The 24,547-nt window shown below is 41.2% G+C and overlaps 1 protein-coding gene across 1 annotated transcript in view; it reads left to right on the plus strand.

Moving 5' to 3' along the window:
• TMEM135 (transmembrane protein 135) overlaps positions 1-24,547 on the plus strand; it is a 322,554-nt gene that overhangs the window by 280,096 nt on the left and 17,911 nt on the right. Inside the window, exon 7 of the mRNA XM_075851438.1 lies at positions 22,284-22,325. Coding sequence (XP_075707553.1) covers positions 22,284-22,325 — 42 coding nt within the window. The remainder of the gene's footprint in view (positions 1-22,283; positions 22,326-24,547) is intronic.

The raw sequence follows: 24,547 nt of genomic DNA on the forward strand, positions 1-24,547 counted from the left end.
TGTGAATCTCATCATCACTTAGGTTGGAGCACAAATTTTATATTTGACATAGGGGAAGTTCTCCTTCATAGCCTTTGCTGAGTAATGCACTTACTAGTGGGGGAAGGGAAGAACAACTGTCCAAAATCTAATTCTGAATCACATAAGTGGCTCTCACTTCTCAATCTCATTTAGCCATTGACTTGACAAACTAATATCTATACTTCACTAGCTGCTATAATTCTTCCACCTATAGACAAAAAAATAATATAATACTGACACCTGTGAAAAATAATATAACTACTATGATACTGGCCCTATGTTCAAGAATATAACTACTATAATACTGCCCCTATGTACAAAAATATAACTACTATAATACTGCTTCTATATACAAGAATATAACTACTATAATACTGCCCCTATATACAAGAATATAACTACTATAATACTGCCCCTATATACAAGAATATAACTACTATACTACTGCCCCTATATACAAGAATATAACAACTATAATACTGCCGCTATATACAAGAATATAACTACTATAATACTGCTCTTATATACAAGAATATAACTACTATAATACTGCCCCCTATGTACAAGAATATAACTACTATAATACTGCCTCCTATATACAAGAATATAACTACTATAATACTGCCCCTATATACAAGAATATAACTACTGTAATACTGCCACCTATATACAAGAATATAACTACTATAATACTGCCCCTATATACAAGAATATAACTACTATAATACTGCTCCTACATACAAGAATATAACTACTATAATACTGCTCCTATATACAAGAATATAACTACTATAATACTGCCCCTATGTACAAAAATATAACTACTATAATACTGCCCCTATATACAAGAATATAACTACTATAATACTGCCCCCTATATACAAGAATATAACTACTATAATCCTGCCCCTATATACAAGAATATAACTACTATAATACTGCTCCTATATACAGGAATATAACTACTATAATACTACCCCTATATACAAGAATATAACTACTATAATACTGCCCCTATATACAAGAATATAACTACTATAATACTGACCCCTATATATAAGAATATAACTACTATAATACTACCCCCTATGTACAAGAATATAACTACTATAATACTGCCCCCTATGTACAAGAATATAACTACTATAATACTGCTCCTATATACAAGAATATAACTACTATAATACTGCCCCTATATACAAGAATATAACTACTATAATACTGCTCCCTATATACAAGAATATAACTACTATAATACTGCCCCTATATACAAGAATATAACTACTATAATACTGCCCCTATATACAAGAATATAACTACTATAATACTGCCCCCTATGTACAAGAATATAACTACTATAATACTGCCTCCTATATACAAGAATATAACTACTATAATACTGCCCCTATATACAAGAATATAACTACTATAATACTGCCCCTATATACAAGAATATAACTACTATAATACTGCCCCCTATGTACAAGAATATAACTACTATAATACTGCCCCTATATACAAGAATATAACTACTATAATCCTGCCCCTATATACAAGAATATAACTACTATAATACTGCTCCTATGTACAAGAATATAACTTCTATAATACTGCCCCCTATGTACAAGAATATAACTACTATAATACTGCCCCCTATATACAAGAATATAACTACTATAATACTGCCCCCTATATACAAGAATATAACTTCTATAATACTGCCCCCTATGTACAAGAATAGAACTACTATAATACTGTCCCCTATATACAAGAATATAACTACTATAATACTGCCCCTATATACAAGAATATAACTACGATAATACTGCTCCTATATACAAGAATATAACTACTATAATACTGCTCCCTATATACAAGAATATAACTACTATAATACTGCCTCCTATATACAAGAATATAACTACTATAATCCTGCCCCTATATACAAGAATATAACTACTATAATACTGCCCCTATATACAAGAATATAACTATTATAATCCTGCCCCTATATACAAGAATATAACTATTATAATACTGCCCCCATATACAAGAATATAAATGCTATAATACTGCCTCCTATGTACAAGAATATAACTACTATAATACTGCTCCTATATACAAGAATATAACTACTATAATAGTGCCCCTATATACAAGAATATAACTACTATAATACTGCCCCCTATATACAAGAATATAACTACTATAATACTGTCCCTATATACAAGAATATAACTACTATAATACTGCTCCTATATACAAGAATATAACTACTATAATACTGTCCCTATATACAAGAATATAACTATTATAATCCTGCCCCTTATATACAAGAATATAACTATTATAATACTGCCCCCTATATACAAGAATATAACTACTATAATACTGCCCCCTATATACAAGAATATAACTACTATAATACTGCCCCTATATACAAGAATATAACTACTATAATACTGCTCCTATATACAAGAATATAACTACTATAATACTGCCCCCTATATACAAGAATATAACTACTATAATACTGCCCCCTATATACAAGAATATAACTATTATAATACTGCCCCCATATACAAGAATATAAATACTATAATACTGAATCCTTTATATTAGAACATTGACCTAAACAGTTTTTTAAATGTTCCTGTCTTTCTGGAATCTCATTTAATATTCTAGCACCTGATTTGAGAAACTCGGTTAGTCCAGCATCTGTTTCTAGCAGTAAAATACAAGATAATCTGGAATCTCAGATTACCAACATTATTTTACTCATATATTTTAGAAGCGTCCTTCACTTCAGAATCTCTGATGGTTCGCTGGTAATTGAATTTTACTGTATGTGTGTTTTTGTTCTTCTGCGTCTGGTGAAAGTGTTTCATTTGTATCCTTTTTCTTCCAGGTTACTGCAGTTCTCTAGCTGGATTATGACCTCCTGTTTACTTAGTCTACCTGCTTCTTTTTGCGGTTGTGTAGACTTTGTTGAATTTTTTAAAATGTTTAATGACAGAAAATAAATCCATATCTCTCTCCATTACCATAGTTACCTACAGAGACGTAAATAGGGGCAGAAGCCCAGAGTAGTTGGTTGAGAGGGGCGGGGTGTGCTGTAGGATTTTGTTATAGAATAAATTACAGAAATGTGTACTTTTGTGCATTAGCCAAAAATGTGAGAACAGCCTTTAAAGTGAATATTCACCTTTTAACACCATGTTCTGATACAGAGCGCCAAATCCTCAGCATAAACATAGTAAAATTATAAATATCTGTCTGCCGGCAGCCACCACTAGAGGGAGCTTACTGTTTACAGATTTATTTTTGAGCTCAAGCTAGTATAAAGAGTATGCAGTAAGCTCCCTCTTGTGGTGACTGCAGGCAGTCAGTATTTTACCATTTCTTTCTGTAAGTAAGCTTCCCTCACCATTGTAAATCTTTTCTCATTTATATTCCCCATATGATCTGCATCAGTGCTATCTATGTAGTTCTGATAACGTGTTTAATCACATAGTTTCATGTGCTGGTGCCTTAGTCCTGGCTGTAACTTGTATAAGTAATATAAATACCGATCTCTGCCTTTTTTTTTTTACCTAAAGTGGCTCTGCGGGGGCGGGACTTAATTCTGTATGATTCTGCCTGCACATATGCAGACTGATCACTCCTCTACTTCTTCAAATTTGGGGCAAGAAAAACAAAATTTACACAGAGTGGCTTTTTTTAAAACATTTAACCTATTATACTATGGTTTGGAAATCCTAATAAATTGGCATTCAAAAAATAGTCCCATACCAGATTAAGAGGAATTATGGTCTGGCTCTTGGGGGGTCTTCTACGGCTTCTGAAGATTATGGTGTCTATGTATATGGACAGTGTTTATGCTTGCATTGGAGACTTGATAATTATCTGAGTGAAATCACCATAGTCTTCAGAACCATGTATATATATGTGCCAGAAAGTATATATATATATATATATATATATATATATATATATATATATATATATTGTGGTGTCCGATGGTTTGGAATATATTGTCATCTGTCCTGAGGGTCCCAGATTAACGGAGCTCTACTTTTACATACAGAAATGTATATAAATATTTTTGGAGGTTCTCAGAACTGGACATATGAGAAAAAGTAGTGAGTATGGGGGCAGGGATTATTCTGTACTTCCTGTCTGTCCTGTCCGGGTGGGTTATAGTTATATTCTAGTCCATTCGTTCTAGGAATGGATTTAAGGTTTTCAAAAGTGAACTTTAGGGTCACATATGGACACAGAAATGATACACAGTGACAATCGAGGCACTTAATTCAATTGTTCTTCTCAGTCCATATGACATCTGTCACGAGAAGTTTGGCCCATTTCCTGAATGCCATTTGCTCTCGACTCAAGGTCGGGGTTGGGAGGTTGACTGGATGTGGACCAGGAAAGAGACGGCCATTCATAGGATGAATTGTGATTTATAAGACTCGGCCGTCCCGTTATGAATTATGTCCTTGTTCTTATATTCTAGGGTTAAGAGACAGATGTTCACAACTACCATTCAGTCTGGTCTCCGCAGCGATAAAGAAAAATCTTGTTGTCATCTTTCACTTCTAATTGACATTTAGTAGTCGTAGAATGACAAAAGTAAAAATTTCAAAATTCATTAGCCGGATAATGTCATGTAAATGCAATATCCTGCCCGTTCAATTATATAACCCAAATATAGACCAAGCAAAAAAAATAATTGGATTAGTACATCAAAATTTACAAAAGTTCTTTCAAAAAGTTTTTCAAAAAGTTTTAAAAACTAGTGTAAATTACCAACTATATTTTTCAATTGTAGTCGTTTTTGTGTTAGGCAGCGATTACACGCAGCAGATTAGTTGCAGAGATGTACATGATTGGAAAATTGGCAGCAAATTTCTCATTGGTGCTGTTTCTTTATCATGTACATGGGATTTTATACAAACTCTATTTAGATATATTGGCCAATTTTTTTTTATTTTTTTTGCAGACATTTCTGCAACTAATGTACTGCATATGAACATACCCTTATAGTGTTGCCCGTGGCTCCTGTATTGTGCTGTCTGTATCTATAATATACATTGTTACACCCCCCCCCCAATTATTTTTTTTTTTTTACAAAAATCACATGGTGTCCTGCTGCTAGGATCTCCAGAGATTAGATATAGAAGAAGAAAGCTGCACCACCACAGAGTTAAAGGGGTTTTCCAGCCAATAAAAATTGATGGCCTATCCTCAGAATAGGTCACTAATAGCTGATGGGTCAAGGTCTGACTTCCGGGACCCCCGTCGATCAGCTGTTTTGAAGGGGCTGCAACGCTCGTTCGTTTCTACTTGCTCACTGTGAATCGTCGACATGCATTTAGCGGCGATTCACAGCTATTGCAGCCTTCTTCTCCCATTCACTTCAATGGGAGAAAAGGGTGAAATACCCGTGAATCGCCGCTTCATCCGTGTTGACGATTCACAGCAACCAAGTAGAATCGAAGGGGAAGCTGCGCTCGTACAAGCGCTGCATCCCCTTCAAAACAGCTGATCAACGTGGGTTCCGGGAGTCGGACCCCGACCCATCAGCTATTGGTGACCTATCCTGAAGATAGGCCATAAATTTTTAGTGGCTGGAAAACCCCTTTAATGCGTTACATGGTGCCCATTTAAATCGGAGGGCCGCCCTGGTATTGCATGGACATACTGGTCTTCCATTGAGTGAGACATTTATCCCTGTTTGCTCCAGCAAATTGATGGATTCATAGGTCTCACCTGATATTTCTAGCTTTTTACCCCTAGACTGCCATAGATCAGGCACTGCATTGAATTCAGTGTAATAAATAAGAGCCACAGAGAAAAGAGAGGGGAGGAGGAAGGAGACACCAGAGGCTTTGGATTTCTATGAAGCTTGGGTGATATATTTATTTATGAGCATGGATATATTTGAAAGTTTATGTACACCATTTTACAGATTCAAAAATAAAATGTAACTTTGTAAATACAGTACAAAGCGTTACTTATCTTGTACTGAGTCTACGTTACAGGTTGTATTATACTTCAGAGCTGTATTCACAATTCTGCTGGTTGTCATTAGAAACAGTCGACAAGCTTGTAGTCAGACACACCCCTAACAACTTAGCTTAGCTTCCTATTATAAAGAGGCAATTAGTGTTCCTACAACAGATTACTGTACAGTGTCTGGTGTAGAGATGACACATACCACAATGTAAATTGTCTAAGCAGGCTCTCTGCAGACACTAAACAAGCAGAGAATGCTTGAAGTTTGTAGAATTGGGAATGCAGCTGTAGAGTACAATACAGGCTGTAACTCGGAATCAGTACAAGATAAGTAATGTAATGTATGTACAAAGTGACTTTACCAGCAGAATATTGACTGCAGCTCTGGAGTATAATACAGACTGTAACTCAGGATCAGTAGAAGATAAGAAATGTAATGTATGTACACAGTGACTCCACCAGCAGAATAGTGAGTGCAGCTCTGGAGTATAATACAGGCTGTAACTCGGGATCAGTACAGGATAACTAATGTAATGTATGTACACAGTGACTCCACCAGCAGGATAGTGAGTGCAGCTCTGGAGTATAATACAGGATGTAACTCTGGATCAGTACCAGACAAGAAATGTAATGTAATCAACACAGTGACTCCACCACCAGAATAGTGAGTGCAGCTCCGGAGTATAATACAATATGTAACTCAGGATCAGTACAAGACAAGAAATGTAATGTAACGAACACAGTGACTCCACCAGCAGAATGGTGAGTGAAGCTCTGGAGTATAATACAGGATGTACCTCAGGAACAGTACAAGATAAATAATATCATGTATGTACACAGTGACTTCACTATCAGAACAGTGAGAGCAGCTCTGGCGTATAATACAGGCTGCAACTCAGGATTAGAAGATGGTAAGTATTGTAATACATGTACACAGTGACTTCACCACCAGAATTGTGAGTGCAGCTCTGGAATAAATTACAGGATGTTACTCGGGATTAGTAAAAGATAAGTGATGTAAGTATGGACTCAGTGACTCCACCAGCAGAATAGTGAGTGCAGCTCTGGAGTATAATACAGGATGTAACTCAGGATCATTAAAAGATAAGTAATGTCATGTATTTTTGCAGTGACGCTAAATAGAATAATTCTATATGTAAAATGGTGAATAAACACTTAGGCTATGTTCACACAGGGTTAATAAGCTGTGTAAAAGCACACAGCATATCCGGCCTGCATGCCACAGGGAATTCCGGCTGCAAAACCATACCAAATTGTGGTGCAGTTTTCCAGCTGGAACGTCCGCTGCGGAAAACTACACAGAAAAAAAATGGATACTTACCATGGCAATGCGTCCCTCTGACGTCATGACGCTCTGCAGCCCTGGGATGACGTTTCATCCCATGTGACCGCTGCAGCCTGTGATTGGCTACAGCGGTCACATGGGATGAAATGTCATCCCAGGAGGCCGGGCTGGAGGAAGAAACACAGACTTCTAGGTGAGTATAAGATTTTATTGTTTTTTCTGAGTTGCATTTTTTGCGTCATTTGCTTTTTTTTTGCGGGTTTTACCTCCCCATTGAATTCTATAGGGAAAACCCACAATAAATAAGCAGCGTTTACGCAAATACAATTGTCATGCTGTGGATTAAAAAACCGCACCACATGTCAATTTCTGAGCGTTTTGTTCCGCTCAGTATTTACGCAGCGTGTGGATGAGATTTGTTCTATCTCATCCACTTTGCTGCTACTGTATTTGCTGCAGATTTTCCGCAAAAGTATTTACACAACGTGTCTACTGACCCTTATAATACAATTTACAGCACGGATACTTTATAAGACTGCAGTTTGCAAAACTAAAAGTCCCATCATGCCCAGACATTGCAGGCTGGGAGTTGTAGTTTTGCGTTGGGTGGAGAGACACAGGTTAGGGAACGCTGCTGTAAAGGGAAAGATGTAACGGAAGTCACAAATGTTTTGAATTTGACACGTGACTTGTAGTGGCGGTATGGACAGCTTTAGACGCAAACCTTCCTCAGATTACATTTCCATATAAACTTATGCATAATATCTTCATGATATATTTGACGCCCAATAAACAGATGCAGCATAGCTCGTTTTTTCGTTTGCTACACCTCATGGCCATATCGATTGTCTTCCATTGCACTACAGGTAAGCCTACCCTATCATATACCCCGACCGGAGCCTTGCGTTGTATGAAGCCTCTAATGTTTGTTTTAGCCATAAGAGACTAAAAACCCTGTCCCTAAACTGTTTATTACAAGGCAGAAGAGCAGTAATGGAGCTGTGGTGATAAAGGGCTCTCTCCTGCTATCTTATATATGGCTTTCACTGCCGGGGCTAATATTCCTTGGCTTTAAAAGTGTTATCAATGTCAAGAGACTCTCAGTGTGTCTGGATAACGTCGATGGGGCCTCCTGAGATCCCACATGTTACATACCAGACTCTGCAATACATTTCCTTACCTTCTAATGCGAGGAAACCACGGAGCCGTGATACATACACATACACATCCATATGTAAATCCACCCGTTATGTTCTACGCGTGCTTGAATCGGTGGCTTATGGTCTAAATCTTTCAAGTGCTCGGTTTCCCCGAAAAGTTGGTCTTGTCAACTGCCGAGGACTACGTCTATCACAAACAGCTAAGCCGCTGATTTAGAGAATGTGACCGAGACATTCGTCATTAGCAGCGAACTATCACTTGTGTCAAAACACTCAAATATTGACAACTACCACACCAGCGTCAACTTCACACATTGGTGGCACATGCACTTAGACAGCTCAAAGGTTATATTTATATGGAACTGCCGGGAACTTGCATAGATGATGTCTGGATAGAATACAGACCGGGATACTGTGGACTTTAGGGACTACTTAGACCACTCCAGGGTCCAAATTGACTTTTTGTTGTGGACCAGCAACAGAGTTGTAGCTGGGCTTTCCTTTACTCGGAGCAAAAAATTCAGTTCAGTGCCCCAGCCCTGTATCTAGCCCAAGGAAAAGTGGCCCCCTGATATAGAGTACCTGGGGCACATGCCCTTCAGCACCCGCAGCTACACTCCCGCCAGGCAAGAGGAACTTCGAAAGACATAAAAACATTTTCGCCAGTAGCAAATTTCTAGGCACATTTGGATTTGTCCAGCCATCGCTGAAATGGAAGTCCAGTCAAAAACTGAAGATTTATTTTTTAACCAGGGTATATTTTTTATTTATCTATAGCCCTAAACAATGAGATTGAAAAAGTTTACCCAATCTGCTTACTGGATAGCAAGGGGATATATCATATATTTACCCATGAGGTCTTGGAGAATGGCCCCATCTGCCTCCATATGAGTGGTATGGAACTCTCCACAAACACCAAAACATTGGCTAGCAGTTGAGAAGAAGGGGTGGGCAATGCGTTCTGACCCATCTCTCAAACATAGAATTTTCTAGGTGCAGTGAGATTGGACCAGTTAAGATCAAGTGGAAGTCTGGGTAAAACTGAAAATTTGCTTTCTAACCAGGATCTAATTTATCCAAAGGTGTTTGCCAGGGGTGGCGGGAGTCAGACCTGCAGTTATCAGCTGATCGTTGCACTCACTCCCACATAATTTACCCAGTTATCTTTGTCTTCTGAATGTCTGAGGAATAGGCAGATCATTACAATGCCTTCTGCATTTATTGATCCAAAAGAACAAGTCCAGGAGAACATCTTAGATGTCTGTATCATGGGACTCCAGTTAAGACTAATTCTGCCTCTCCCTGCCTACCTCCTTCTTTAATTCTGCTGAATTTGGGCTCAATAGGACTCATAGTGCTTACCCATATTTATTACATTACATTAAGAAGAACACTATAGCTGTCATGTAAGACCTGTCTCTGTGTGTTAATGAGGTTCTCTAGTCAAAGCTCTAGTCTACGTACAGTACTCGATAAATTTGCAGCCTGTTTGTGTCCCCAAAATCTCTGACAGCTCCCAAACTGTGGGTAACCACATAGCCTTATGGACAACCTATGTGTCAGTTCTCGTACCCAGAAACTCCTGTGTCCCAGGCAGAAGCTCTTCTCATTAAGCTACTATTGCTGCTGGACAGCTCCAATACTGAATCTATTCTCTAGGTTCTCTTGCTTCTTAAGTCCTTACTTGATTACCTGATTAGTCTCACTCTTTTGGCATCCTATATAAGCCTGGTCCTTACTCTTCCTCCTTGCTTCTTCTTTGTGTACTTATCTTGGATTGTTTCCTGACCACATCTCTGCCTTACTCTACAAACCATTGCCACTTGTCTGTGTACCAAACTTGGACTGTTTCCTGACCACGTCTCTGCCTTATACTAGAAACTGTTGCCGCTGATCTGTGTACTGAACCTGGACTGTTACTTGACCACTCTTGCTATTATCACCCACCTTCCAGATTGTTTCTGCCACTGGACTCCAAATCTGCTTCCAAACCTTGACACAATGCCCTTTAATACACATGAGAGAAAGGTCAGCAGCAGTCCTATGTAGCACCACAGTTGGTAGATATGATATCATAATGATTTATGAAAATACAAACTCAACCCTGCTACATCTGTAATCACTTTATCATTGGTTCCACCATCCTGCGCCCCTCTCCAATGAACAGAATGAGTATGCACAGGCATGAACAGAGCCTGGGGGTATTTTCAGAGCTTAGCAGGTATATAGTACATTCACTGACCAGTCTGCCTGTTAAATAGTTTATTATTACATTACAGCCTCTATTAAGCGGGTTTTATTGCCTCACGGTTTTCCTGTCTGCTGAATTACCTCATTATTGAGAACATACTTTGATTCTCATCTGGCAGCGCGTTTCGCAGTCTAATTCTAGATACTAATTAAGCCTCTAGGAGTGTCAAGCTGCCAGGACCTGAGTAAATGATTTATGTAGCTGCCGTATTCTCAGAAAACCATTGTTTGGTTGTTACATACACACTGTCCTCGCTCCGCAGACGTTTCAATGTTTTAATTCTGGCTGCAGTCTAAAGCTTGCCATGGTTTAGCACTTTGGCACGTGGTAGAATGAAGTATGATCTCTTCCATATTGAGTACATTTATCACCTCAGAGGCTTAACTAAAAAATACTGGGTCCGCATGTATAATCTCTAACAGTGCCCCCCCCCCCCCAACCATCACGTGCCATATTATCAGGGCTGGTCTTAGAGGTATGTGATCTGTGCGACTGCCCCTGCTGAGAGGTGTGCCACAGATGACCTGGAACCCAAGGCTGGCGACCACCACAAATCTAGATATTTATTGTTTATATTTAGATATCGTATGGCACTGTTATTAGATTACTTTATATATGGAGCTGTTATTTGGACATTGTATGTTGGTATTATTTGAGCACTGTATACTGGTAGTTACTAATCGTGTGGCACTGCTACTTAGACACTGTACACTATATTATTTTTTCAGTGCCTAGTGGTGGAGGCAGTATTTTTTTTTAAGCAACTGTAGTAGCGGGAAGTGTTATTTGGTCAATGTATGGCACTGTACACTGTATGACAGTGCACATTATGGGAGGCGTACCAATGTAAAGCTGTTGCAGAGGGGCTTTTGGGCCTTCTCAGGCACCAGGGCTCGGTTGTGACTGCCAACTCTACACCCCCTGAAGCTACACCACTATATTTGCTTTTAGATGCATTCCCACTAAATCTCATTGTCAAAAGGATCAATAACAAATCTTGTGTGTACATACAACAACCACTTCTGTAGTATTGTAGGATTCTCCTGTAATCATATTTACAGGAGTACACACTACCGGTCAAAAGTTTAGGGTCACTTAGAAATTTCCTTATTTTTGAAAGAAAAACAGTTTTTTTTCAATGAAGATAACATTAAATTAATCAGAAATACATTCTATGCATTGTTAATGTGCTAAATGACTATTCTAGCTGCAAGCGTCTGATTTTTAATGCAATATCTACATAGGTGTATAGGGGCCCATTTCCAGCAACCATCACTCCGGTGTTCTAATGGTACATTGTGTTTGCTAACTGTGTTAGAAGGCTAATGGATGATTAGAAAACACTTGAAAACCCTTGTGCAATTATGTTAGCACTGCTGTAAACAGTTTTGCTGTTTAGAGGAGCTATAAAACTGACCTTCCTTTGAGCTAGTTGAGAATCTGGAGCATTACATTTGTGGGTTCGATTAAACTCTCAAAATGGCTAGAAAAAGAGAGCTTTCATGTGAAACTCGACAGTCTATTCTTGTTCTTAGAAATGAAGGCTATTCCATGCGAGAAATTGCCAAGAAACTGAAGATTTCCTACAACGGTGTGTACTTCTCCCTTCAGAGGACAGCACACACAGGCTCTAACCAGAGTAGAAAGAGAAGTGGGAGGCCCCACTGCACAACTGAGCAACAAGACAAGTACATTAGAGTCTCTAGTTTGAGAAATAGACGCCTCACAGGTCCTCAACTGGCAGCTTCATTAAATAGTACCAGTAAAATGCCAGTGTCAACGTCTACAGTGAAGAGGCGACTCCGGGATGCTGGCCTTCAGGGCAGAGTGGCAAAGAAAAAGCCATATCTGAGACTGGCTAATAAAAGGAAAAGATTAATATGGGCAAAAGCACACAGACATTGGACAGAGGAAGATTGGAAAAAAGTGTTATGGACAGACGAATCGAAGTTTGAGGTGTTTGGATCACACAGAAGAACATTTGTGAGACGCAGAACAACTGAAAAGATGCTGGAAGAGTGCCTGACGCCATCTGTCAAGCATGGTGGAGGTAATGTGATGGTCTGGGGTTGCTTTGGCGCTGGTAAAGTGGGAGATTTGTACAAGGTAAAAGGGATTTTGAATAAGGAAGGCTATCACTCCATTTTACAACGCCATGCCATACCCTGTGGACAGCACTTGATTGGAGCCAATTTCATCCTACAACAGGACAATGACCCAAAGCACACCTCCAAATGATGCAAGAACTATTTAGGGAAGAAGCCGGCAGCTGGTATTCTATCTGTAATGGAGTGGCCAGCGCAGTCACCAGATCTCAACCCCATAGAGCTGTTGTGGGAGCAGCTTGACCGTATGGTACGCAAGAAGTGCCCATCAAGCCAATCCAACTTGTGGGAGGGCCTTCTGGAAGCATGGGGTGAAATTTCTCCCGATTGCCTCAGCAAATTAACAGCTAGAATGCCAAAGGTCTGCAATGCTGGAATTGCTGCAAATGGAGCATTCCAAGACGAAAGCAAAGTTTGAAGGAGAAAATTATTATTTCAAATAAAAATCATTATTTCTAACCTTGTCAATGTCTTGACTATATTTTCTAGTCATTTTGCAACTCATTTGATAAATATAAGTGTGAGTTTTCATGGAAAACACAAAATTGTCAGGGTGACCCCAAACTTTTGAACGGTAGTGTAAATTATTTGGACAATTATATTTTAGATCTAGCATGTGTTCATTTTAAGAAGAACTCCTGTGCATTTGAAATACAAAAATACTTATTCTGTATTGTCCCCAATGTATACAGTGCTGAGCAGCCTAATGTGGGTGGGACAATAATGTGATTGACAGATATGCTATCAGGTCTTGGTATGCCACAGTCCTGTGCTGGTTGATCACTGAACACAGCCTGCGAAAAGAGACAAAAGTGTGTGGCACCTGATTTGTCCAGGCGTGGAGAAAAAATAACCCAACAAAACATGAGCTCACGCGTTCTAGATTACTCAGATGTCGGCAGTAAAACAAACCAGGGCATTGTGTAATAAGTATACATCTACATATATCCAGCGACTCGCAGCTTGAAGCCATTACATGGTAAACACACGGCACAGGAATTTATTGAACTTATGGAATTGGTTAATGCCTTTAAAAAATACACAATCTCAACATGTGTTCGAAACAGTTTGGGAAACGGCCCCGCTCCGGGACATATGATTGTTATAAGAGGAGACGACTTTGCTGAACATGTAAATCTTCTGGATGGAAGTGTCACGTTTCCTTCCCCTCCTGCTGTCATGAATTTGTACACCAACTTCCAATCTGCTTTACTGCCTGCCCGTAAATGTCCCACGACGACCGTGGATCATACCATGGCAAGAAGTTCTAATGAATTGTTCACGACCGTGGTCATGAATGAGGATTAGATAGAATATCTCAATACACAACCTCGTAAATTCAGAATTTTATAGAATAATCTACTGACGAGTCGAATGGCTGCAGTCTGCAGTTTGGTTGTCACGCTCCCGCCTACTTTTTTCCTGTTGGATTCTGCCATAGTACTGAAAAAAGCCAGGTCTTGTAAATTATAATGTAATTACCTGGTCTCTGACACATACAGCTTACAATCTAAATTTTTCTACATTACACACGTATTAAGAAAAAAATCTTATCTGTAGATGTAGCAACTGGGGCCCTTATCTTAATGGGCCACATATACATCACTGCCACTTAAAGGGTAGATCAACCTTTGCAACTATTTTTTATTTGCTCTATTGTATCTGAAATAAAGAATGAAGCAAATTTGCAAAATAGTCTTGATTAAAAATAACCTCAAATTCTGTGTCTACGTCTCCTATGCAGACCTATGCGTCTCCACGGTTACAGACTACGTACAAATCCTATAAGGTCTCCTTCTACAGTTCTACTCTATTCCATCTTTCTCCCACTTCTTGTTAGTTTATGAAACGTATGTTACTAAGAAGTAGGTGATAGTATGGAGAGGATAATGACTGCAGGATCAGACTACGCAGAGTTTGTTTGTAGTCTGTAACCATGGAGACAAAGAGGTTCATATAGGAGATTTATATACAAAATGGTATAGTATTATATAGCATGTAGTAGCTGGAGCTGGGGTGTGTTTTGATGGGATCTGCTCACAAACTCATGTCTATGGGGACTGCCCCAGAGGGTTGGACAGGTTAAATTATGTTTTTATCCGATCCTTTGTTTCCCTAGACATTATCACCATCCCTCTATAGAAATGCACGCTCTGCTGACCTGAACTGGCATTCTTATGGAGTCGCTGAAGATAATTGTGGGCAGAACGATCATGGAGAGGTTGAGGGTGGGAAACCTAGCCATCAGAAGGGGGCGCTGTGTACTTTAAGGAGCTGTCTGGTTTAGAAAACCCATATTTAAATACCCTATCAGAGAATTGTGAGTTAATAGAGGGGGTCCCCCATGCAGATCCCTCATCTATTGGAGATCGGCCACAAATATCGTGTCTATCTTTGGAGGACCCGGAATGCCAATTACACAGACAGACCATTGAATTAAGTCGGCACTGTGCAATACTTCATTTCTCCTGTGGTGGTGCTGCAGGGAAATTGAGCACTTGTTGGTCTGTTTCACAACAGTTTATAGTTGATCACTGGCGGTTCCAGCAGCAGGATCAGCAGTTATCAGCTTATGGTTAGGGCACCCTTATTAAAAAAAATGGATCTATCCATAGTGGGGAACTGCTTTAACTTCACAGTGCTTGTTTTGTTTTTGGCTGCAGAGGTCACACAGAACAAAGATAAGCCATCTTTTACTGATGAGTTCTAATATGCCTGAAACAGCTGAATGTAGTCTGAATAATTCGTTCTGTACTTATAGGGTATGTTCACACATGTCGGATAAGCTGCGTAAAAGTGCACGGCGTATCGAACCTACAGTAGTAACCGCAGGGAATTCTGCCCGAAAAATGCACCAACTTATGGTTCCGATTTCTAGCCGGAAAAGCCACAGCGGAATACAGAGCAGAAAAAAAAAGTCAATACTCACCTTCACTAGTGTTGCGATGGCGATACGTCCCTCTGTTCTCTGCGCTGCCCGGCCTCCTGTGATGACGCTCCAGTCCATGTGACCGATACAGCCTGTGATTGGTTGCAGCAGTCATGAGGAATGAAACGTCATCCAGGAGACGTCGGGTGAACCAGGGGGGGACGTTCACAGAGAAACGTCGGGTGAACCAGGGGGGGACGACTTTTTTTAAATTAAATTTAAACTTGAAAAAGCTTTTTCGCTGCAAAAATTTGTTGCTATTTGTTGCGGCTTTTAATTCCCCATTGAACTAAATAAGGAAAAATCTTAACTAAAGAGCAACGACTCCGCATCGTAAGTTGACATGCTGCGGATTAAAAAAAAATGCACGGCAATTTATGCACGTTTTCTCAACTGTTTTTTTTTTTCCGTGGCGTGTGAATGAGATTTGTTCAAATTTCATCCACTTTGCTTCTACTGTGAATGCTGCGGCTTTTCCGCAATGAAATCTACTGCAGAAAATCCGCAGTTAATCCGCCCGTTGTGAACATACCCATAGGATGTACTACTCACCAGCGTTTCTGGATGCATAGTTGGCCACTAGGGGCGCAAAGGAGCAATGTGCATATGGTTATTCCCCCTTAGGCTATGTTCACACAGGGCGGATATGCCGCGTTAAAGCACACATCGGGTCCGCTCTGTGCGCCGCAGGGAATTCCGGCCGAAAAAACGCACCAAATTGTGGTGCCGTTTTTTTTAGCCAGAATGTCCGCTGCGGAAAACTGAACATTAAAAAAAAAGAGTTTGATACTTACGTAGCCATGGCGGCACATCCCTTTTCCGTACTGCAGCCCGGCCTCCTGGGATGACACTTCATCTCATGGGATCGCTGCAGCCTGTGATTGGCTGCAGCGGTCACATGGGATGAAACGTCAGCCCAGGAGGCCGGCCTGGATGAAGAAACACAGAATTCTGGGTAAGTATGAGAATTTTTTTGGCGGAGTTGCGCTTTTTGCGGTGGAATCGCTGTTTTTCTACCGCAAAAACCGCCGCATCTGCTGTTTGTTGCAGGTTTTACCTCTCACCTGAATTTAATGGGGAAAACCTGCAACAAAAAAAAGCAGCGATTACGCAGATACAATTGACATGCTGCGGAAAATAAAAAACCGCATCGCGTGTCAATTTCTGAACGATTTTTCCGCGTGTGGATGAGATTTGTTCCATCTCATCCACTCTGCTGCTTTTGTATTATGCTGCGGATTTTGCATGAAATCCGTTGCGGAAAATCTGCAGTATTTAGGCAACGTGTGAACTTACCCTTACTTCTTGATATGGGACGGAAGTGGGGTATATAAACGCATCAGTTTTACGAATACCTATGCGTGTTTTAATCGAGAGCGATTATAGTGGAATTCCCAAAGCCACCGAACGCTCGTCTATTTTATCAAGCAACTACCTGAGGTCATACGTTACTCAGATGAAGCGGAAGTGGCGCACAGAGCGGAAGGGAAGTTACAGTGAGACGAGAAGTCTGACTACACAGATTTCCAGGGTCAGAGACTCCAATTTTTTAGGAATCGGATACCGTAAAAATATAGCAAGTCTAGTGTTAACGACACTTGTGGGCAGGTTAGAAACATGAGCCCTGTGTGACTGCGCGCAGACCCAGCGTGACCCCCGATCCAGACAGGCACGAGCAAAGCATAAAGAGGTGTTCACATTTTACTGTTCTTCAGCTCCAGTTTCTTGTGAAACGAACAATCTGCACGTACAGTGTGGATGGGGGGGGGGGGAACGGTTGGGGTTAAAATTGCCAGCTTCGCGCATGGTGTTTGGTGACATCTAGTGGTGGAACTGGGCATGGCAGCTGAACAGATTTTAATAAAATCAATCTATGTTCTCGCATCTGATTTAACCCTTTATGGTCCAGCCTATTATAGGCCAATTATCAAGCGCGCTTTTTAGTTTATTCATTGCCGCATTCCAAGAGCCAAAACTTTTTTTATTTTCCCATCGACGTAGCTTTACGAGTTGTCGTTTTTATTGCCCTTTTGGGGTGCATCTAGTTTATTGAGTGACTTTAATTCATTTTTTTTGCCGGGGAATGCATAAAAACAGCAATGATTCCGATTCTTTTTACGCTGTTTACCGTGCAGAAAAAAAATAATGTAATAACTTTATTCCTTGAGTCGGTACAAATACATCAATACCAAATTTTATATTGTTTTTCTATGTTTTAGTGTTTTTTTTGCACAATAAATTGAGTTTTTACGCAATACGTCGCATTTCATAAATATTATGTTAACTTTATTCTCCAGGTCTTAACAATTGCAGGGATACCAAATATTTGTTTTTATTTTAAACAGTAAGGGTTTATTTTTGGGGGGAAGCTTTGGGGATTTTTGCTGAAGTTTATTAAACTTTTATTTTTTTTATATTTTTGGCCTCTAGGGGATTTGAAGTTGGGATTATTAGATCGCTTACCACTTTGGGGTACTATAGGATAATTTTCTATAAGATGTCATGTATTCATACATCAGTACTCAATTCTTAGTGGTATCGTGGTGTATCATCTAACACAGGGCTTCAATTTAAAAAGAAAAATAAAAAAAAACTCATAGTCAATAGAAAAAAATTATTTTTTGTTGGGTAAGGCTCTGTTTAGACTTTATTTCAGAGCCTCAGTGGGGGGGGGGGGTGGGGGGTTCCTTCACTTTTGACGGCAAGAATAGCGCAGCATGCAACGCCAACCAGCGCTGCGTTTGCAATTCTCCAGCAACATCCAAAGCTGCATTTAAAATGCTCCAGCCACATCCAAATCTGCGTATAATATTCTCCAGCCACATCCAGAGCTGAATTTCAAATTCTGCTGGTTAGCAATAGACTGTGCGCTGATATCATCAGCCCCAGAGGTAAACACTCCATCTCCCACAAATCAAAGTGTTATAACGCGCTTTCTACAAATACTGAGCCGGCAAGGGGTTACAAAAAGATGTGATGTCATATAAGAGTATTGTGAATGCAGCATGGGATGTGATTGGAGTATAATAGATGGGTATATTATAAGTAAAGCATTAAGTTTATACTAACATTATATATACATTATATAGATGATTCCATATTGTGCAGATATGCAATACCGCTCTCCGCCGGTAAGAAGAAAACTGTCTCTCTAGTGCCACCTACAGGTGACTGCCCTGTCAGTGTCCTACCCTATGGATGTGCACTTACAGGGTAGCCACCTATAGGTGGCGCTAGAGGAGAGTTATTTTTCATAGCCGTAATGACTCCCTACTAGCTGGACCTCCACAAGGAGAATCAGTACTATGTGCAGGGTGTTATAAAGACTTGTACCGCCTTAGGTCATGGTATAACATATAAATGGGCTCCACATACAAAGATCATTTCTTATTTCTCACAATATGTTACCTTGGGATATAAGTCATAGATATAGTTCACACATCATATATACAGTAAAGCAGCGGAAAGTTTAGTGCAATGTAGTAGACACCACAGTAACATGAGACCGACCATTCATCCATCACTTTCCACTCTTAGCACCTGCCTGTGTAATCCCTTAGGGGCCATGAATCATGCCGGTCACAGGCTGCATATGGGAACATGGGGCACTGGGCTGCGGAGAAAGTTGCAGCTTTATGGCTCATGTTGAGTACATTTGCAGGTCTGCTCTCGACTTTGGTTTTGTATGGCAGTGATTCACCCCGTCCGAGCTGCTTGTTGCCACTTACACATCCCTTGTGCGTTATATTGTCTGTGATGTTTCTTCTTCACTAACTACAAATAGCTTTATAGAAAGGTAAGTAGGTGTGGTACTCAGACATGGACTCCCGGATACATTCATCGGGCACCATGGCAAAGAGCAGCCCCACCATGGCAACATCAATAGAAAGAGTTCATGGCTCAGTACATATATAGATACACACATGTATACAGACAGATGTGTCCACTCTTACCTTTGCTTGAATTTGGTTAACAAATCAAATTTCTCATGAAACAAATTTAATACGATATCGCGACATGTTAACTAAACTCTTTACAGGCTGCAATCCACTTCACAACCACTGGGTGGCCACACATAGACACATATAGGATAGACATCTCGTGACAGAGTATCGCGAAATCATCTTTTTTTTTAAAAATTGTTCATCGCCGAATATGTTGAGGAAAGGTAAGGAAGTACACATCACATTTGAATACACACATATATGTTTATACACATGCACAACATAATTACACACACACACACACACACACACACACACACACACACACACACACACACACACACACACACACACACACACCATGCTGGGTGCCAGCAGTTGTTCCTACTGCCATGTTGACCTATAGAGGGTCATAAGGAGTTAGAAAAGACATACCTGCATATGTTACCTTCATGCACTAATTATTCATAGCGCCACCTATAGGTCTGCATCAAAAGTAAATGCATGATACAACATGTAGCTTACTTCCTAGGCTGACAAACACCCTCTTGTGGTGGGACCTGTGGACCGGCCTACTAGAATACCATAGGATCCTTAGGTTGACCTAGGCTCTGACATAATAATTATATTATAATGTAATTATAATGCAACTAAAATTGGAGGTGCACATGTTCTGTATAGATGGAGGGTGGCCATCATTTCCTCTGGTGGGCCCAGACACTTGGGGTTGGTAGTTCCACCCCTGCTTGGACTGTGTTTTTATCAATTTGGGTTGTATATACACGGTGAGTTAAGTTGCTTTTTATAGAAATATAAACTTGCAGGGCTGCCTCCAGGTTTATGTGGGCCCTTGGGCGACACAGGCTTAGTAGGCACCTTTGCGGGGGAACACACAGCGGCAGTAAAATGGCAGAAAACTTCACTTTATGCCCCCATATAGAAGTTAGGCCCCTAGTTTGTACCCCCATAAATTTAGTGCCACACAGCCCCTCTCCCTGGTAGTGCCACACAGCCCCCCTCCCTGGTAGTGACACACAGTCCCCCTCCCAGGTAGTGCCACATAGTCCCCCTCCCAGGTAGTGCCACACAGTCCCCCCTCCCAGGTAGTGCCACACAGTCCCCTCCTCCCAAGTAGTGCCACACAGTCCCCTGCTCCCAGGTAGTGCCACACAGTCCCCTCCTCCCAGGTAGTGCCACACAGCCCCCACCTCCCAGGTAGTGCCACACAGCCCCCCTCCCTGTTATTGCCACACAGCCTCCCTCCCTGTAGGTAGCGCCTTTGGGGTTCCCTCTAGGATTGGAATGCCCAGCCAGAGCATTGCCGATGCTCTGGCTGGGGATTTCACTTCAGGAGAAACCCCTGATGTCACTGTCCATAGATAGACAGTGTTGTTAGGGGCAACCCCAGAGCCATAGTCCTTGGCAGAGCTCTAGTAGCACTCTGTCTGGGACTCCTGCTCTGCTCCTGACATCACTGTCCATATAGGGATGTCCAGAGCAGAGCTGGAGTCCCTGGCAGAACTCTAGTAAAGGCTCTGCACCGGTACTCCAGATCTGGGGAAGCCCCTGACATCACTGTCCATATACGGCTAGTTATGTCTGCGCTACTAGCACTCTGCCTGGGACTCTGCTCTGCTCCTGACAACACTGTCCATATATGGACAGTGATGTTAAGGGCTTCCCCACAGATGGAGTCCCGGTAGCGCTCTGCCTGGGGCTCCTTCTCTCCTCCTGACATCACTGTCCATATATGGACAGTGATGTCAGGGGCTTCCCCAGAGACGGAGTCCCGGAGCAGAACCGCTAGCGCTCTGCCTGGGACTCCTTCTCTCCTCCTGACTTCACTGTCTGTATATGGACAGTGATGCCGTGACGACGACAGCAACAGTACCCGGTACCTGAATGGCCCCCCCAAAGGGTAATGTGCCCTGGTACTTGCCCGGGTTTGCCGGGTGCTGACGCCGGCCCTGTAAACTCTTATCATTGTGTCTGCTCGAGGGTACAGCATGGTAGAATTTGGGGTAACAACTGGCGTTTTTGCTCTAGAAAATAATAGAATTCACAAATGATCATGTCACATATATAATGCTCCAACATTATAAGGTAGCTTTGTTAGGGGTAGTTCACATGGCGTTTTTTGACTCTGATGTTGATGCGGAAACCGCGTCAACATCAGCACCAAGAAACGCCCCAAATTGCCTCCCTTTGATTTCATTGGGAGGCAGAGGCTTTTTTATTTCCCGGGCAGCTTTTGGCTGCTTGTGGTGAAAAAAAAAAAAAAAAAAGCAGCATGCACTGTTTATGAGTGGTTTCCGCCTCTGACCTCCCATTGAAATCAATGTGGCCCTCGTTTGGAGCATTTCTTTGTGGCAAAAAAAACCTCCAAAAACACTGGCAATTCAAAATCTGCCTCAAAGTTCCTGAAAAAAAAAAACACCATGTGAAAAAGAAGTCTTATAGTTCACTGTATATAACTTTCCAGAACTGAATATATCTTATTGTACACATGTTCTAAAAATTTGGCTCAAATTTCCTGGTTGTTATTGCAGGTGCAAAGATGGACTCCAAGGGTTCGCCTTTTCAGCCCTTAAGTAAGTAAACCTGATACTAAATGTATTGTAATGTCGTCATTCTCCATTTTTGCCTGGGCTGTTTGCTCGGATGTATTATATGCATTTGCTTTTATTTTACAGTAAAATATATATAAAATATTCAATATTAAGTGACCGCTCCATCCGGCAACTTCATCTCCCTTTCCTGAATTACTTTTTGATAGTTTTTTTTAATGTCACCTTCTAGATGGGTGAATAGCATTACTCGGAGCTCCACCATCCAACCATATCTTCTCCAGCATGGTTGGTGGTCCAGGTGGGTCCTTGGGCCTGGTATTGTGGGTTTGAGTCAAGAAAGTCCTCTCTTCTCATCATTACCTTCTGGAGTAATGGTGCTAATGTGGGAGTCACATTAGACTGGAAAGGATTGCTAATTCCTGATCCTACTTGTGGTTTTGTTCTTGCTTTCATGTTGGTTCTTAATCCTAATCCACATGTCCCAGATCCAAGATCATTGGCTTTTTTCTTGGACTACATTGCCATCACTCTCTGATTATCTTGGTTTCTTTAGACTAATTTGCTTTGGTTTACCCGGAGAAGTGTATGTAGTCACTATAGGCCCCGTCGTAAATGGGAATTTACAAGTGACCACTTTGATTCTCCATCTTTGGAGGTTTTGTGGCATTTTTTTTTATCCGTTGACTTCAAGGTTTTTTTTACAAGTGATATTTTTTTCACATTCCGGTTCGATCCTGAGAAGATTTTTTTTAGAACGGGCTTAAAAACTGTGTCTTGGCTTATGTGAGCGGGCGCCATGTCCCCAAGACTATTTCGCCATAGCTTAGATCAAGGAAAAGGTGTCACCCTTTTGGACCCAGAGAAGCTGATGTCTCCCATTCACAACGCAATAAAAAAAAACATGAGCAAATTCCCAGTGGTTCTGCCGCTACTTTCTTTATTTTGATATTGCTCCAGAGAACCCAAGGTAATCCTAAAAGTAGAACGCTCACCTAGTTGGTTACACTTTTCAGACAATACTTCTTATCAAGGGTGTATGTCTCATAAAGGCAGACCAAATATAGCTACTATCGTGCCCTTTAAGAGGGGGGCCAGCCTTGGGTGGTCCTATCCTATTTGCTATTGAATGAAAAGAACCTTTGCAGGACTCCCCTCTCCAGAGGAACTGCTTTTGTTAGAAAACAAGAGGTCGGTGAATGGGCCAAAGGGTCAGGGAAATGGTGGGGAGGGGTAAACACCAGGCTCTTCTGTTATGGGTGGCAAAACCGGGCACCAGATTGGTGGGCCCATGTTGATCTTTGCTATGGGATCCCCTCTCTTCTATGTACTGGCTCTTATAGTAATCCCAAGGCTCTGTAGTTGATTAAAGGTACTGTGATATGATGGACCACTAACCAACAAAATTAAAGCTGGTACTCACCTGAGGGAGTTGCACTATAAGGCTGGGTTCACACGAGCATGTTACGTCCGTAAAGGAAGTAACGTATTTCGGCCGCAAGTCCCGAACCGAACACACTGCAGGGAGCCGGGCTCCTAACATCATAGTTATGTACGACGCTAGGAGTCCCTGCCTCTCCGTGGAACTACAGCCCGTACTGAAAACAAGATTACAGTACGGGACAGTTGTCCCGCAACGAGGCAGGGACTCGTAGCATCGTACATAGCTATGATGCTAGGAGCCCGGTTCCCTGCAGTGTGTTCGGTCCGGGACTTGCGGCCGAAATACGTTCCGTCCTTTACGGACGTAACATGCTTGTGTGAACCCAGCCTAACAGATACAACTGTGAAAATGGCCGTCAAATGGTGATTGCTGGAGAAAAGCCCTTAGGATTGGGAGTCTTCTAGAGAACTGAGAGATCTATATCGGAGGAAGAGCTAAGCAAAATTTTATTTTAGGAGGGTGGACACATTACTCACCACGTCCTGATCTCCGCTCGCTACCTGCTCACGGATTTTTAGCCTAATTCGGCATGGAACCACTGCCTGTGAGGTACATTCCTTATTACTACCTTGTTAGTCCTAAATCCAGATCTAGACCATAGCCTTGTCTCTGGATTACATCTACGTCTTGCTCCTCCTGGCTTTGTCGCCTGGTGGTTGTTTGACCTCATTGTTATTGACTCCTGGCTCGTGTCCAGGTTATGTCTCCGTCTGGTTTGTCGCATGCTCTACAGAAAGCTCTCGATGCTTAGTCCTGGCCTAGGTGACCAGGGTGGTCTCAATTCTTACATGAAGTGCATTAC

The sequence above is a fragment of the Rhinoderma darwinii genome, chromosome 2 (assembly GCF_050947455.1).
Source record: "Rhinoderma darwinii isolate aRhiDar2 chromosome 2, aRhiDar2.hap1, whole genome shotgun sequence".
In the NCBI taxonomy this organism is placed as follows: Eukaryota; Metazoa; Chordata; class Amphibia; order Anura; family Rhinodermatidae; genus Rhinoderma; species Rhinoderma darwinii.